We start from the raw sequence: 16,869 nt of genomic DNA, 5'->3' as shown, positions 1-16,869 counted from the left end.
GAAAAAAGAGATACAAGGTCATGAAAATGAAAAAAAAAACACAAATAAAACAATAATGCGCCAAACAAGGTCTTACATTTAACTAGAAATTTTCAGTTTTCCATCACACATTAATAATTGAGCTAATATTTTTTTCCTTATTCTTGGTAGGTCGTTCAACTAAAAAACTATGATCCTCATCCTTGATCCAAATAAAATATGTTTTGAATCACTTAAACAAATTCTCAGCAAGATCAAGAAATACGTGACTGAAAGAAAAATCTTACTAAAACTAATTTCTAGTCAAGATTAATTATTGACAAAATTAATATATATTTCATAATTCATACCAATAGCATAAAAGAAAAAAAAAGAAAAACGATGATCATCATATTAACTTACTAAATTTTTACAGTATTTTAACACAGCCATATACTATTATGACATGAAAACATAATTAACAAGATTCCTCATCATCCCATTTTCACACGACCTCAACTGTAGTACAGTGCAACCCGTGAATAATGTTATCTAATAAATCAAAAGTGAGCATTGAAGCCTTAGCTTTTGGTTGCTGAGCAGAGTTCATTATCGTTGGCAGTGATTCCGTTGTGGACATTTCGCACGTGCTGAACCACTTAGCTTGCATGTACTTGTGTTTCCTCCATGGTCCAATGTGCATTTTTTTCTCCTTCATGCATTTTTTCGATGCTGAGCACATAATCTTGACTAACGCTCTTAATCTGTCTGATTTACCAACAAATACTTCGGGTAATCGCTTAATTAATTTGTTGTACTCTTCATTGGCCCGTGCCATCTCGAATTCGGCTCTAAAGTACAATTCAATCACCACTTTTACTGCCCCTCGTTTGGTGTTTGATACATTATTTCTCACTTCCAAATAAGTATGCTCCCCTGAAACAATCGTGGGTAAAAACAATACCATTTGATCATTCTATAAGTTTGTACTCAATACCTAGCAAATAAAGTTCCATGTATATGTAAAGAAATCATAATTACAATCTATATTCTATAGTTATAAAAAAAATGTTATTTGCCACAAATGCAGTATCAGTCAAAATCACACAACTATATATATATATATATATATATATATCACCACACTCTTATATATATAAAACCTGTCCAAAAACTAGACACATGTATGTATTTTGTGCCGACTTTTTTTATTCAATTATCTCTTTTCATTTTGAATTAGTTTCGTTAGAGTGTTAGTTTTTTTTTTTTTTTGGGTTGACGTGATCGAAGGTCAAATTACGGGTAATATATACGGCCATGGCCCCAAAAGAACGAAATGACAGAATAACCATTCGTGAAGTAGAGAATAGAGACCCAATACTATAAGCTAAAAACAACTGCTTCAAAACATCTATTGTTGCTCAACCATCACATACTCAACTTCTAAACTAGTAGCTATATTGGCCGAAGCATCTGTAGCCCATGAATTTGCTTCCCTATAAATATGCATCAAAGAAACTCTCAACCCACTATTCAACAAATAGGCTGCTATAGCATATTAATTAGCACGAAGAACCTTTTGTTTTGTATACTCACATAAGGAGAGATTAATTTATATCACATTTAAGTTATACCAATTATTTTTCTTCAAAAATAAAATTTATACCAATTATTATATTTAAAAAATCTAATAAAAAGTTATTAAATAATAGTGTAATTTTTAATTCTTATATTTTAAAAATAATATAATTTTTTCCCTTCACCAAAAAATAAAAGTATGCAATTTTTGTAATTTTTAGAGAACAAAAGAAAAGTAAAATTTTATAGAAATTGAAACAAGGACTAAAATATTAATAAAACCAAATATTTATTGTGCTTTTTTAAGTAAAAAATACTTAATGTGATACATTGAATACTTTTTAGCAGAACCCACGAGTACCAGAATACGGATTGTGAACTTGTTATTACCATTTCCGATAGGATTAATTTTGATGTCAAGCTTTTTAAACCGCAGAGTGTATATCTAGTCATGACATTCTTTTTTTTATGGGAAAAAAAATTATGTAACCATACTTAGTCATGACATCATCATAGCTGCACTACACTGCGATTACATATTTATTTTATAATTCTAAGAGATTCACAAGCATCTATGATAATCAAAATCATAAGCATGATGTAGGTTAAGTTTTGATAAATCTTCTCAGTTAGTTTTTAATTTTTTATTAATTGAAAAAATTATTTCTCAGTCTGATAAATAAATTTTTTAATAATTTTTATCATTGTTTAAAATGTTACTTAAAAATTAATTTTTTTTAAAATACTGACTATTTAAGTTTGTATCTTTTTATATTTTTTTTTTATCTTCAATATATTTATTCAATTTTTTAGTTATTCTTTCTAAATAAATCAACCATTAATTTTATCGAATACTTTCAATTATTTTAATAGTTAATTAATTAAATTATAAATGTTTGATTAAATTAACTATATTGAAATAACTAAAAAATATAAAATAAAAAAAATAATAATAAAATTTTAATTTATTTAAAAAAGATAACTAAAAAATTAGATAGATATATTAAAGATAAAAATATAAAAAATTAAAAATTAGAATCTAACATTTTAAAAAATAACAAAAACTATAAAAAAAATATTTACCAAACATTTAAACAATTTTTTTTACTACTAACTGAAATAAGTTACGAAACATATTGATAGTAGTGGGGTAGCCACAATTGTAATTTAAATCCTTATCGGATATACATAAACCAAGACATGCTACTTGCAATTTGATTTATTTGTTTTGCTTTAATTTCGTTAACAATTTGAATGATGGGTAATTTCAAAATAATACCTGATGGGATTTCGGGTGAACTCCTCCATTTAGATTTGCAAATGGCACAATTGTAGCCAAGGTTCAATAATCGATCACATACTTCCCTCAGCAAGCAATTCCTGCAACTCTTAGCCACCTCTGCCCTCCGGCAAATACAAAGCATCTCCGATATGTTCAGTTCTCTTAGAACCCCCTTCGTTGCTTGCCGAACTTTTGTCTCATATGAACTGGTCCTGCACAAAATTGCCTTTGCAAATGGAAAAAAAGAAAAATTGAAATTATCTATTTCAATTCATTCAATTAAAAAGTTAAGGATTCAACTTTCTATGCATGAAACAAGACAGTGATTTGGTTCCCAAACCAAGTAAAACTTTTTGTTCCCCTTCATGACAAGATTTGTGGTGAATTATAGATAGTAGATGTAAATATTGTTCTAGAATTTGTGTAGTAAGTTGTATACCTTAAGAAGTTGATATTGTTCCTCCCAAAATGCTTTACCATTTTCCGCAGTACAAATGGTTTCATCATCGTCGTCGTCATCGTCGTCGTCGTCGTCGCGATCATTGCTTGAATTGGATGAATCCCAAAACCCAAAAACTGTATCAGCAAAGCTCACATCGTCGGAGCTCCGGCCGGCAACCGGTATAGTGGAGAATTCTTTGTCCATGAGTGTGCAAACTGCAAAGAATGTTAATGCTTCTATATATATAATTAGAGAGAGATATGTGTTGAGGTGTGGTACCCGTGAGTGTGAGCACTTCAACTCAAATTAAAAAAATTATGGTACAAGTTTCACATGGTTTTATTCATGGCCATGACGTTGGATGCCTTCATGGGATCCAATCGGTTTCAGTTGTCCGCATATTCTATCCTCGTAGCATGTTCTTCTCACCATGGGGATGATTAGCTTCACTGTGAAACATGGTACATTCCAAATGAAATGCGAATTTTTTTTTCTTCAAACTGAACCTTCATGAAGTCTTTACAATTTGCCTTATAGTTTCATTTTTAAATGTTAGTGGGTATCATCAATGTGTTTATTAGTTACTTTATTTTTTCACGGAAAAAGCTGAACAGAAAAGCTCATAAAATATTTGTATAGCTCAGATCCTTTTGTGCTGATGGCACTGATTGGAGGATATTCGTATCATTTCAATAATGTTTTTATGGATGCTTTTTAAGAGTGACTATATTATATATAAGTTTTTTTAATTGATTTTTAGATAATAATATGTCTCTCTTTCTTTTCTTTTCTTTTTTCGACACTCAAGCTTACTCTTTACTCTCAAACTTTTGACTGTGAGTTATAGGCAAATGTTTCATTTTCCTCCAATCTTTTAATTTACATTTTCCATCTTTTTAACAGATAGCCAACAACTAATTTTAACAAAAGTTCCTTCAGATTTGAAAAACACCTAATTGTAGGATAAATTTAGGGTGTATTGGTGAAAAACTCAAGCTGATCCAATAGTAAGTGAAACTTAAAGTAATTTTTTTAAAACAATATTATTTTAAATAAAATTCATATATTAATATTGGACCATTTTTCCAACATATATATGTGATCTTTTGGCCAACATATGAGATCTTTTGTGCTTTATAAAAATTAAGAAAAAATAACTTTTTTTTGTTGGTGGACCTTAATCTTGAGTTTGAGTTGCTTTAGTCTTGCACTAGTCCTATATATTTTCATATATGAAATACTCCATCAATATTTATTATTATTTTCTTTTTTTTCTAACATGTTATATATATTTGCAATTTATTAAGGTTGGCCTAGTGTTGGGATTAGAATAGTATGTATGAAGTCATATGTTCAAACTTATGAGCATTATAAAAAACCTAATATATTTACTTTTTTTCTTTTTCTCTTTCTCTCTCTACATTAAATAGCATTTAATTAGTGTTCTTTGCTTATTTTTCTTTATTTTTAATTGAGTAAATCTATAAATTATAAATACATTCACTTGTAATATTCACTTTATGAGTAACATATCCATGAAGGTTGCATGTTAGGTTAAAAACCGTGTTGGAAATTAATAAAGAGATAAGGGCATACTTATTTTATTATAAAAGTGAAGATCAAAGAACTATAAAACTTCCAAATTTTTTGAAAGGTAGGTTCAAATGAAAATAGTTTACGATAGCATAATTAAGCACAAAATGACAGGTTTCGCCCCCAAAAATTCGGTTCGAGGGGAGTTAAGAAAAAAATATAATTTAATAAATAAAAATATAATTTTGTATGCATAAAATATGTATAAAAATTAAATATTATATATATATATATAATATTTTTTATAAATAAAAAAATATAACTACATTGAGTATAAAAATAATACTATCTTTAATTCTTTGTATAAAAAACAATAGATACATTTTTCTAACTCCTATTATAGAAATATAGACTTATTTTTAAATGTATTAATTGTATATTTTCTTTTATACCCTTAGTTATTATGAAATTTATTGACGAAACATTCAACTATTTCATAAATAAATGCATCTATTTACCTATTAACATTTTGAAGTCACGCTTACATTAGTGAAAAAAGTTATTATTTGAATTACGAATAATAATGTTGTAAAAATATAGCAACTGCTTAAATTACCTAATTCTTTGACATTATTAATTAAAATTCACTAACTTAATTAATTGTTGTTTTTGATAAATTAATTATTTGTTTCTTATATATATATATATATATATATAGAGAGAGAGAGAGAGAGAGAGAGGGGGGGGGGGATGGAGGGAGAGAGAGAGAGAATACATGAAAAAAGAAATAAATTAGATAGAATAAATTAGATAATTATACGTGGACACAAATATTCTACTAAAATTTATAGTAGCATTTTTTATCTTTTTTCTATGACATTATGTTATTTATCATATCTATATTGTTTTCTCTTCTCTCTTTTTCTTCCCATGTGTTAATTAATATTTTAATTTTATGTATTATATTTTAATATATTTTTTATAAATTTTAAGGGGGCCTATAAATATTTTTATAATAATATACCCCCGGCCCCGCTAATTCACCAATTAAAACCCGATAAGATGAAAGCTAGTGACGGGAGGAAAGAAAGGCATACTATATAATAAAAAAAATAAAAAAATATATACTTAGATGAATCAAATTGATTAATTGTAATATTTTTATGTCAAAAAATTAATCATAATATTTATTAGGAGTACTTTTGATAAGTCACTTTTAGTAATTTATAACTTACTTTTGACTAATTTATTAGTTATTTTAGTTTATAAGCTTTTAACTTCAGTACTCCTAACATTCAGAAAGAAAAAAAATCCTTCACTGTTCCAAACTTATAAATTATAAATTTTAGCTAACTTATAAGATAATTTTACCAATACATCCTAAATTATTTGTTCTTAATTGTTATTAAACATAAGAGAACCCATATATATATTGTCAAAAAGACTACATATATTGACAAAAAATGCCCAATATATATGACTTTTATTTAAAATAATAATAATAATACTTTTTCTTTAAAATTTACTTTAAATCTCATATATTTATCCCACAATTAGATTTCTTCAAATCTGATGGAACTTTTGTTAAAAACAGTTGTTGGTTTGGTTGTCTCTTAAAAAGATGTAAAATGTAGATTAAAATATTCTAGGAAAATGAAACAATAGTCTACAACTCACTTGTTATCTTCTATAGATAAATAAAAAAGTCAAAAAGTTTGAGAGTAAAGAATAAGTTGGGTCTAAAAAAGGAAGAAAAAAAAAGGGTGGATAAGCTCCTTGAATTTAATTATCACTGTCTAATGTCTTAGTTGTCACACCTACACTGCTTAGAAACAGTAAAAGGGTAAAGCAGATTAAAAAATCACGAATAAAGTAATCATAAAAAAAGCTTACGTACTCAACCAACATGATAAACCATAAAGGAAACAAAAGAATAGAGTAATTGATAAAAAAAAATCCCATTATGTGATTATTTAGTACTATTAAGAGCCAACGGATAACACACAACATTTTACATGATATAATAAAATGATTACACAATATATATTAGTCACTTTCTTTCGTGAGGATAATTCAAGAGCTTCACATGTCATATGACATATGCATATTAGACGAATATAAATTTGACAAAATAATATTGCAACTTGCAAAAAGTTTGATAAGTCTCTTTTTTGCAATAAAAGATGTAGAAATGATTTGTTTATTTAAAAGATAGCTTTGAGTTTAAGCCGAGTCATCTTGAAAGTGAAATTTGTGTGAAACTGATGCAAATGAATACAGTATATGTATGTTTTCCACTTTGACATGTTTTGCCAGAAACAAAGGCACCACGAGAAAAAAAAGAAGAAAAAAATGTGGTGAGCATGGATCGAACACGTGACCTTTAGATTTTCGATTTGATGCTCTCTCAAGTGGGTTATCTTTGCATAAATTTACACAAAAGACTGTTGTAACTTCCAAGAAGTTTGATGATGCATATAATATATAGTGTTCGAACAAGGACAAGTGTATCCTACACAATAATATCATAAATACTAAAGTTCAGATATCAAACTTAAAGGATCAGTTCTATCTTCAATTAGTCAAGTTTATTAAACTAATAGTAAAAATAATTAAAAAGAGGATTTAAATAATTTTATGATTTTGATTTATAGAAGAAAACAAATAAATGAATATAAAGAGAGATTTCAGTTAATTGTTGATTCCCAAAATCAACCAAAGTCTATGATCAAGGTCACAAATATTCTTTGACTTAAATCAATACCCAAATTATCATAAATCTATCAAATTAAGTCAAAGGATAAAATCAATTCTAAGGATGATTAATTAAAAATTGATTAATATATTGAATATTATTCAAACAGTTTGATCATTTAATTTTGTGTAAAACATTGTCTACCTAGATCTATCAATTACATGCAAATGATCACTACTATGCAATTGATTAAGTATTAGAATGTGTGATTCCAAATAAAAAGTAAAAAAAGGAAGAAAATCAATTAACATAAAACAATGAGGAATTTGATTAAAAACAAGAAGAATGATACAAATAGACACTTACATCATAATCCGTACTAGGGGGACTGATCACTTATGATCAAAGCAAAACTAGTTATCCTATACAAAATAAACATAGACATACCAATAGGCAGGAACGATGATCACGATTCATCTTAACGATATTGTCAATGCTCTTCAACTCTTAAAAGCTCTCAATGTTCTCTCAAATTCATAAAAGAATAAAAGTAAAACTAAAGATTGTTTTCATAAAATCTATCATAAAAGAATAAAAGTAAAACTAAAGATTGTTTTCATAAAATCTAGAGACCTATATAAAGCTTTCTAAAGTTACCAGCATGAAAATGTGCACTACAACTGTGTGGTAAATCTGCCATGGTCGTGGTACGAAGTGACGCTGGAGCTCTGGCCCATTATGAATTGACTATTGCCCTCTTGATTGACCATGACCCTCATGAATTGACCATGGTCATGATGAGTTTAGCATGATCGTTGTCGAATCTTTGACATTATTCTGAGAGAGTTGTTATCATCTGACTTTGGTTGTGTTGATTATCACAGTCATGGTAAATTTATCACGACCGTAATCAAGAGCAAAGTCTTCAAATCTTCAACAAAAATTATGCAATTTTCAACTTTTTCACATAATTGAGAAATTGTACTTCTACAATAAATGTGAATTCTACCAACAAAATAGATACAAAATGGCACAAAATATCACCCAAAAAGTGGTGTATCAACCTCCCTACACTTATACATTGCTTGTCCTCAAACAATTATTTCAGTTTCCAATCAAAACAAATTCTCCTGAGTCAGAACTCATGCAACAAAAATTCTCATTTATTTAACAAGTAAAAACTCACACAATGAGACATAAAAAATCCACTCAGGAATCCATTAGGCTAATAATTAACATGCAAACAATCTTAAAGAGTTTCAAGTTCACTCTGCTCACCATCTCTCAATGTTTTACAATATTATATAGATAGACAGTTACACTTAAGATCACAATTCAATGAGCAAGTTCAAAACTTTGTAGAACAATCAACTTAATTCAAACAAATCTAAAAATTACAAATAAGTGAGGCATGTTAGGTTGTAATGGGAGCAAACATATTGTGTAAGGTAGGTACTAAAACAAATAGCCTAACAAAGGGTTTCACTCAATCATATGAAAACACTTAGAAAACAGAGGAACTTTACCTATTTTTGCACCACACACACACATATTCTTTCTTTCTTTCTTTTCTCATTTTTGTTTTAGTTTTATCTTTTCTTATTTTTCTTCTTTTTCCTCTTTTTTTTCATCGATCATTTTTTGTCTTTGATTTCACTTGAGAGAAGCACTTGAGATTTATTTATTGGCACAACCTGCAATATATATTAGTTCCCATCTTTTCCTCACATCAATAATATTTACACAATATAGTTTAAGGACCAACAAAGAAATAATCATTGAGGCTCAAAGTGGTCAACTAAGGAAATAACTAATCAAAATAATTCACAAATCTCAAGAAAGCCTATATGAGTCTCACCTTTTCAGAAAATTCAGAATTCATTCAAGGATATGCATGCCAAAATAGAGAATAAAACAATGTTGGTAAAATAATCAATTCACCCGCACTAAAAGAATCAAATCTCAACACTCATATTTTTTAGGGTATCTCTAAGAACAGTTTACAATCATGCAAGCTAATGTTCATCCCTAAAGAAAACTTCCAATTGCCCCAGTACACACGCACGTACACACATTTTCTAGTATATTTTATTAAAAATGGAACAACTGAAAACACAAAATTCTAAATCCAATAAATTTTCACACAGTGATTGAATAAAAGTAGCTTTGAACCAAAAGCTTATCCTAAATGGCACTCCTTATACCACCAAATTCCTAACTCAGACACTTTTTAAGTCCTATTGAATGATTATAAAGTGACTTGCAACAATTTGGTGAGTAACTCGACACTGTATATAATCAGTACAAAAGCACTTTTATCTATCCAATTTTAAAATCATATACATATTTAAGATGAGCTTAATGTTAATTTCAAGATATGCCAGAGTATCATGTACTTGTTTATGAAATGTGTAGGATTCATTCATCTGAATTTGGAAGGAATTACGGAATGCAGGATTATTTATAATCATTGGAGAAAGTCTGCAAAATTTGGTTGTACATGGAGGACTTTTGCATAATCACGAAATTTGAAAACTAGAATGCAAATTATATTTGAGTTCTCATATTCAACATCTAACTTTGTTTTATTTTGGATTTGTTTGTAATTTAAGTACATTATACTATACTAATATCTGTAAATATTTGTTTATAACTCTGGATAGTATATTTTATTAGAAATGATGCTAGGAATCTTTCTGCTAGGAATCTTTTTGTCAACTTATCATTTTATGGATAGATGAGGGCGAGCCCTGGTGCAGCGGTAAAGTTGTGCCTTGGTGACTTGTTGGTCATGGGTTCGAATCCGGAAACAGCCTCTTTGCATATGCAAGGGTAAGGTTGCGTACAACATCTCTCCCCCATACCTTCGCATAGCGAAGAGCCTCTGGGCAATGGGGTACAAAGTAAGTAAATCATTTTATGGATAGATAGTTTATCCTATAAAATATATTGCATAATCTAATTTTGCTTGTTTTAATTTTCATTTACTTCTTTTCAATGATGGCTTATGTTTATTTTTAGAATTTTTACAACTTTAAATGATAAGTTGTGTTATGTATAATTACAGTTGGTAATTAAAAAAACAGTCAGGATATTAAAAAAATTCCAAAAAACTAAAAAAAACCGATGTTATTTTATTAGAAAACAACATCGATGTTGGTGAGCAAAAAACAACATTTATTTTTAGAAAAACTTATGTTTTTTGTTGATAAAACAACATCAGTTTTAAAAAAATCAATGTTAATGTTAATACTTTTAACGTTGGTAATTTCAAAATCGATTAATAACCAATATTGAAAATTCTTAATGATCGATGTTGAAAATTCTTACTAACCTAGTAGTGATTTTCACACTAAATAAGCTTTAATTTGTTTTAGGAGGCATCAACACTTAACACACATCTCACTTTGCAGGTGACACGGTGCTTAAACTGTAGGGCCTGGGCTATCCTTTTAAGTAAATACAAATTTTCTTTGCATCATTAATTTGTTGGAAAAGTATTTTTTGTTCTTGCAAGAGTTCTCTAGATCTGTCAAAATTATATTCGTCAAAAATGAATAAGTCAAATGCCGTTTTCTTGAATGATCGAACAATTTGCGTGAAGCACTCAACGAATTGGCTATCTGATTTTTTATTTATTTAAATTTTGGTCATAATTTAGTTTTTGTCATTTTCAAACGTGTTGTCATTTTGTCGTACTTTATGTTTGTGACAATGTTGTCTATTATCAATTGGCTCTTAATAGTAGTAAGCAATAGGTTAGAACTCACAAAATTATGTTGATATATCATATAAACATATAGTACAAATACCGGAGAAGGGAAAATTAATTAGAAAGTATGCTGATTAGGTAAGCACCAACAAACCCTAACATAATGCAACTTGCATTGTTTCAGTCCCATGCCATGTGTAACATGAATGGCCACTTTATGGTTTAATCATACTTCATCGGATGACATACGATTGCACCACCAAACCTTGTCTACTTCATAATTTTACTGAAAGTTATTGCTAATAATAAAAACCCAGATTGTTATATATGGCAGAATCAATATCTAGAATTCTAGATATATTATGCAGTTCTTTTAATAGCCTGAAATCAATCCAGCTTTATCAAGGTCACATTTACACCAGCAATAACACATTTCCTAATTATCTCCATTCTCCAGTTTCAGATCTAGCTAGTGGCCGCCTTAACCTAAATCACAGACCCCTAAATTTATCTTGCTTGTCACACTGACTTGTGACTTTTAAAACAATCTTCTTTTGCATCTAAATTTAAATAAGGTGTACTTTTGGATTTAAACACCTCTTAATTAAGGTCAGAAACCTATCAGTAACCACCATCAGACTGAATAGTATATACTAGTAGTCAATTTCAAACACCTAAAAATACTAGCATAATAACCGTGCTCCATACATAAATCACCAGGCCATCGATGTTTTGAGCTTTAAAAGAGTTGGAAATGTCATACACCAGAAACAAATTTGAAGTCTAGCGCGTGCTATTCTCTTAATTTTAGTTTCGCATGCATGTCATGAAAGGAAAGAAGAAACACAAAAACAACTTTAATGAATCATATACAAGCAAATAATGAGTTTTATCAAAAGTAAAATTTGAGTTCTGAATTCTTATTCCATAAACAAGGCACTCGGAAATCAAACAAAGAAAAAAAGATAAAATAAAATGAAGTTGACCCCATTTTCAAAAATGTCTTGCACCAGCCGGGAATCGAACCCGGGTCTGTACCGTGGCAGGGTACTATTCTACCACTAGACCACTGGTGCTGCTTGTAGATGTTTTGTTTAAATTATTTTAAGACTTATTCCTTGCAGAGGTGTTCAATTCTGATAAGACAAAAATACGTACGCATGATCCAATTTTCGAGTGGTCCAATAAAATTGCTGCCTTTCACTGCACGTAGTGAGGCAAAATCATTTCAAAGTTGACAAAATAGAAAAAAGCGCCTACTTGTTTTTCTAATATTAATTAAAATATAAAAACAATAAAGAATTCAAGTAATAAACGCGTTTAAAAACCTTAACAAAAGCAATCTCTTTTATTAAATTAAAGTACTTTATAACAATAGATATAGGTTCCTCCAAAAAAAAAAAAAACAAATAGATATAGGTTGAAAGTATTGACCCACTTTTTAGTAGAATATTTTCCCTCTATTACAATTTTTTTCCATTTACAAAATTTAAATAAAGATTTTATCTAAAAAATTCAAATCAAATTTTATTTCGACCAATGTAATTTGACGTTAATTAATATTTAATTTTAACTATTAAGTATTTTTTTTATTAGTATGAAAGATAACAAAATAAGATTACAAACGAGTAAAGAAAGTGTCTCTTTCATCTGCCATAAGAGCAGGAATTTTGATCATTTAAGTATAATTGCATGGTTGAAATTTATTTCACTTACTCTTTTATTGTTAGTAATTCAGCTGCTAGCAACCCAGCCCAAGCACGGCCCAGATCAGTTCGGGTCAAGTCAGCACCCATTCACTTGAAGGACTACCACGTTGACCACATGCATGGATCTTCATGAAACCTCAACCCAGGCCGTTAGGACAAGCATGAGCCATTTGTTCATTCCTGCACGTGCTTGTATTCGTTAGCTCTAACTGATTCTGTTAGGCAGTTACGTGAGCATAGCTATAAATAATACAAACTGTGTAATCACAAGCATGTAAGAGATATTCAGTTACGAAATCCAGGAGTTTTCCCTTCCTCGAATAAGGGCGTGTGTGAATTGCTTAACTCTCTCTCCTCTCCCTTGTACCCTTTGCCATCGTGAAACATAACAACTGGTCCGACCTACCGCCGTCGCCATCGCCATGGCCGACCATGGAACCAGAAAAACCACTACAGACTGCCTTGAAGAGGCCATAACGCTCCTTACCAATAGTCAAGCCTCTCTCTCAGATCGATACATGGATCTTTCTGGCAAGGTTAATTCGATCCTCGATCACCTTCGCCTTCACGACTCCGGCCGGAATGCGGCCAACTCTGCAAACCACCACAAGCCTCAAGGTAATTCCGTTAAGCTAGACATTCCTCGGTTTGATGGTCATGATCCTTTAGGCTGGATCTTCAAGATCACTCAACTCTTTCAATACCAGGATACACCGGAGGAGGAACGTATCACAGTTGCTTCCCTGTACCTCGACGGCGCAGCACTGAGTTGGTATCAGTGGATGTTCTCCAATGACTTCATTACCTCCTGGGAAGGTTTTCTTCAGGCTCTTGAGTCACGCTTCGCTCCAACCTTTTACGATGATCCAAAGGGAGTTTTGTTCAAGTTGACACAGAAAGGCTCCGTCAACGAGTATCTAACGGAATTTGAACGCCTTGCAAACCGTGTGGTAGGTCTTCCTCCCCCATTCCTTTTAAGTTGTTTCATTTCCGGTTTAAACGCCGATGTCCGTCGCGAGGTAATGGCCCTACAACCAATCTCCCTCTTGCAAGCAACTGCTCTCGCTAAGCTTCAAGAAGAGAAGCTTCGAGATAGAGTGGTCTCGAACACTCGCAACCTCTACCAGCCTAAACCGCTTCAACCTCTCACACCCAACCCCACTACAAAAGCTAAACCTCCATTCGTGCAACGTTCCCCGGCCGAGATAGCTTTCCGACGAGAAAAGGGGCTATGTTACAATTGTGATGAGAAGTGGAACACTAATCATCGTTGTAAAGGACGAGTCATGCTCCTCATCGCTGATGATCAACAACTTGACCCCGACGTGAGCGTTTCAGAGCTCGAGGAAGCTCTCCCTACCTCCATCGATACCAACAACGAGCCATCTGCGGATTCAAACTGCTCCCATATTAGCCTTCACGCGTTATCAGGTTCCCCGTCAACGGACACTTTCAGAATCTTTGGCTCCGTGAAGAACGCACAACTCACCATTTTGGTTGATAGCGGAAGTACTCACAACTTCCTTCAACCACGCATTGCTCAGTTCCTGAAACTTCCAATTCAATCCACTCAACCTCTGCAAGTGTTAGTTGGTAATGGTTCCACCTTGGATTGCAATCAAGTCTGCCCTAAGACGTTAGTCACGATCCAGGGCCACCCATTTTCCGTTTCGTTCCACCTTTTGCAAATCAGTGGAGCTGATGCCGTCCTGGGAGTCGACTGGCTGAAGAAGTTAGGCCCAATAACAACGGACTACACATCACGTATCATGAACTTCACTCATCATGGCCAGGAGGTGTTGTTAACAGCAGACTCAGCAATTTGGCTTGAACCCGTATCCCCGGCCCAACTAAAGCGGTTCATTCAAACAGGTGCCACTTCAGCTTTTTATCAGCTCAGTGTCTGACCCGTAACCACACCCGAAACTGCCCTGGCCCAACATCCCTTCCCTTCCATTCAGCATCTTCTTCTCCGATACAACCATCTGTTCCAGACTCCCTCACGACTACCACCACCTCGTCAAGTGGTTCACCGCGTTACACTACAACCCGCCACAGCCCCCATCAACGTCAGGCCGTACAGGTACCCCCACTTCCAAAAGAATGAAATTGAGAAGCAAGTCTCCGATCTCCTCTCAGTTGGCCTCATACGACCCAGTTCCAGTCCATATTCTTCACTGGTTCTCCTGGTAAAGAAGAAAGACGGTACGTGGAGGCTATGCGTTGATTACAGGGCCCTCAACGCAGTTACTATTCACGATCGGTTTCTCATACCAATGATCGACGAGCTGTTAGATGAGCTAGGACAGGCCACTTGGTTCTCCAAACTCGATCTCTGGCAGGGTTTCCACCAAATTCTGATGCATGAAGCAGACGTGGAGAAAACCGCCTTTCGAACACATAATGGCCACTTCGAATACCTCGTGATGCCCTTCGGGCTTAGCAATGCCCCATCAACATTTCAATCCGCCATGAACCACTTCCTGCAGCCCTTTCTACGAAGATTTGTCACAGTTTTTTTTTATGACATTTTGGTCTACAGCAGCTCCCTGTCATCCCATCTCCAACACCTAGAGGCTATCTTCGAAGCACTGCAAAACGCTGAGTTCTATCTCAAGCAATCTAAATGTCTATTCGCGCAACAAACCATTGAATATCTGGGGCACATGGTTTCAGGCAATGGAGTCACGCCGGAACCCTCGAAAATCCAAGCTATGGTGCAATGGCCTACCCCAACGTCCGTCAGGGAACTACGCGCCTTCTTAGGCCTTATTGGCTTTTATAGAAAATTCATACGAGGTTATGCCGCCATTGCAGCTCCCCTCACAAGCTTACTTTGTAAAGATGCATTCACATGGACCACTGAGTCCCAAGAAGCTTTCATTCAGCTCAAGTATGCCATGACTAACGCTCTGGTATTAGCACTACCCAACTTTGCCGAACCTTTCGTGATCAAAACGGATGCCTCCGCGATGGCTATCGGCGCCGTCCTCACCTAGAAAGGACACCCCTTAGCTTACTTCAGTAAGGGTCTCAGTCCTCGACTAACCCAGGCTTCCACATATATTCGTGAGCTCCACGCCATTGTTGCAACTGTGCGTAAATGGAGACAATACTTGTTGGGTCGTCCATTCACGATTCTCACAGACCATAAGAGCATTCGAGAATTGATGACACAAATCATACAAACTCCAGAGCAGCATTATTATCTATCAAATCTTTTGGGGTATGACTACTCCATACAATACAAGGCAGGAGCAACCAACGTAGTGGCTGACGCTCTCTCTCGAGCTCCACCACCCACGGCGCAGCTACTCATCCTCTCAGTCCCTCAGTTGGATTTCCTTAGTGATATCCGCAAGTCGTTAGAATCCACCCCGGAGTTCCAACAACTCAAGCACTCGATTCTCTCTAACCCAGCTAGCTACCCAGGTTACACCTTCTGCAACAATTTAATCTTGTTTAAGGGACGAATCTGGTTGCACAGTAACAATCCTTGCATCCCTAGCTTATTATCTGAATACCATGCAATGCCTTTGGGTGGCCACCTCGACATCGCAAAGACCACCCACCACATCCAATCCAACTTTTTCTGGGCAAACCTTAAGGATGACGTTCGCCATTTCATCAAACGATGCTCCGTCTGTCAGCAAAACAAAATCTCGTCCAAACGCCCGGCGGGCCTCCTGCAGCCATTACCAATCCCTACAGGGGTGTGGGAAGACCTCTCTATGGACTTCATCACACACCTCCCCTCCTCCAATGGCTTCACCGTCATCTTCGTTGTGGTTGATCGATATTCAAAGGGGGTAAACTTAGGAGCCTTACCAACCAGCTTCACCGCATTCAAGGTAGCTAATTTTTTCCTGAACATTGTGTGCAAACTTCACGGTTTCCCCAGAAGCATCGTGTCCGACCGTGATCCTATATTCCTGAGCAACTTCTGGCGTGAATTATTCA

General features: G+C 33.3%; 1 protein-coding gene and 1 non-coding gene across 3 annotated transcripts; both read right to left on the bottom strand.

Moving 5' to 3' along the window:
• Positions 1–337: 337 nt before the first annotated feature.
• On the bottom strand, positions 338–3,935 carry LOC114379121. 2 transcript variants are annotated; one of them, XM_028337706.1, is made up of 4 exons: positions 3,540–3,935; positions 3,258–3,475; positions 2,816–3,044; positions 338–894 (listed from the first exon to the last, which is right to left on the bottom strand). In XM_028337706.1, exons 2-4 carry the CDS (start codon positions 3,462–3,464, stop codon positions 464–466), a joined length of 867 nt encoding a protein of 288 aa, XP_028193507.1. In that variant the 5' UTR covers positions 3,465–3,475; positions 3,540–3,935; the 3' UTR covers positions 338–463. The 2 variants fall into 2 exon arrangements, with proteins under 2 accessions (XP_028193507.1, XP_028193508.1); XM_028337707.1 differs by having other exon boundaries at positions 3,594–3,935.
• An 8,270-nt stretch (positions 3,936–12,205) lies between these two features.
• Positions 12,206–12,276, bottom strand: TRNAG-GCC. Its single transcript has one exon. It is a non-coding gene; the product is annotated as a tRNA-Gly (tRNA).
• Between the last annotated feature and the right edge of the window lie 4,593 nt (positions 12,277–16,869).

This window comes from Glycine soja, chromosome 12, assembly GCF_004193775.1.
Source record: "Glycine soja cultivar W05 chromosome 12, ASM419377v2, whole genome shotgun sequence".
Classification (NCBI taxonomy): domain Eukaryota; kingdom Viridiplantae; phylum Streptophyta; class Magnoliopsida; order Fabales; family Fabaceae; genus Glycine; species Glycine soja.
The sequence above is the reverse complement of the archived record's forward strand: the minus strand, read 5'-3'. Positions and strand labels throughout refer to the sequence as shown.

Coding starts and splice junctions, on each gene's coding strand:
- LOC114379121 (XM_028337706.1), bottom strand. CDS start 3,464: ATGGACAAAGAATTCTCCACTATACCGGTTGCCGGCCGGAGCTCCGAC. Junction 3,045..3,257: donor AACAATATCAACTTCTTAAG/GTATACAACTTA, acceptor CCATTTGCAAAG/GCAATTTTGTGCAGGACCAG. Junction 895..2,815: donor TTCACCCGAAATCCCATCAG/GTATTATTTTGA, acceptor CGATTGTTTCAG/GGGAGCATACTTATTTGGAA.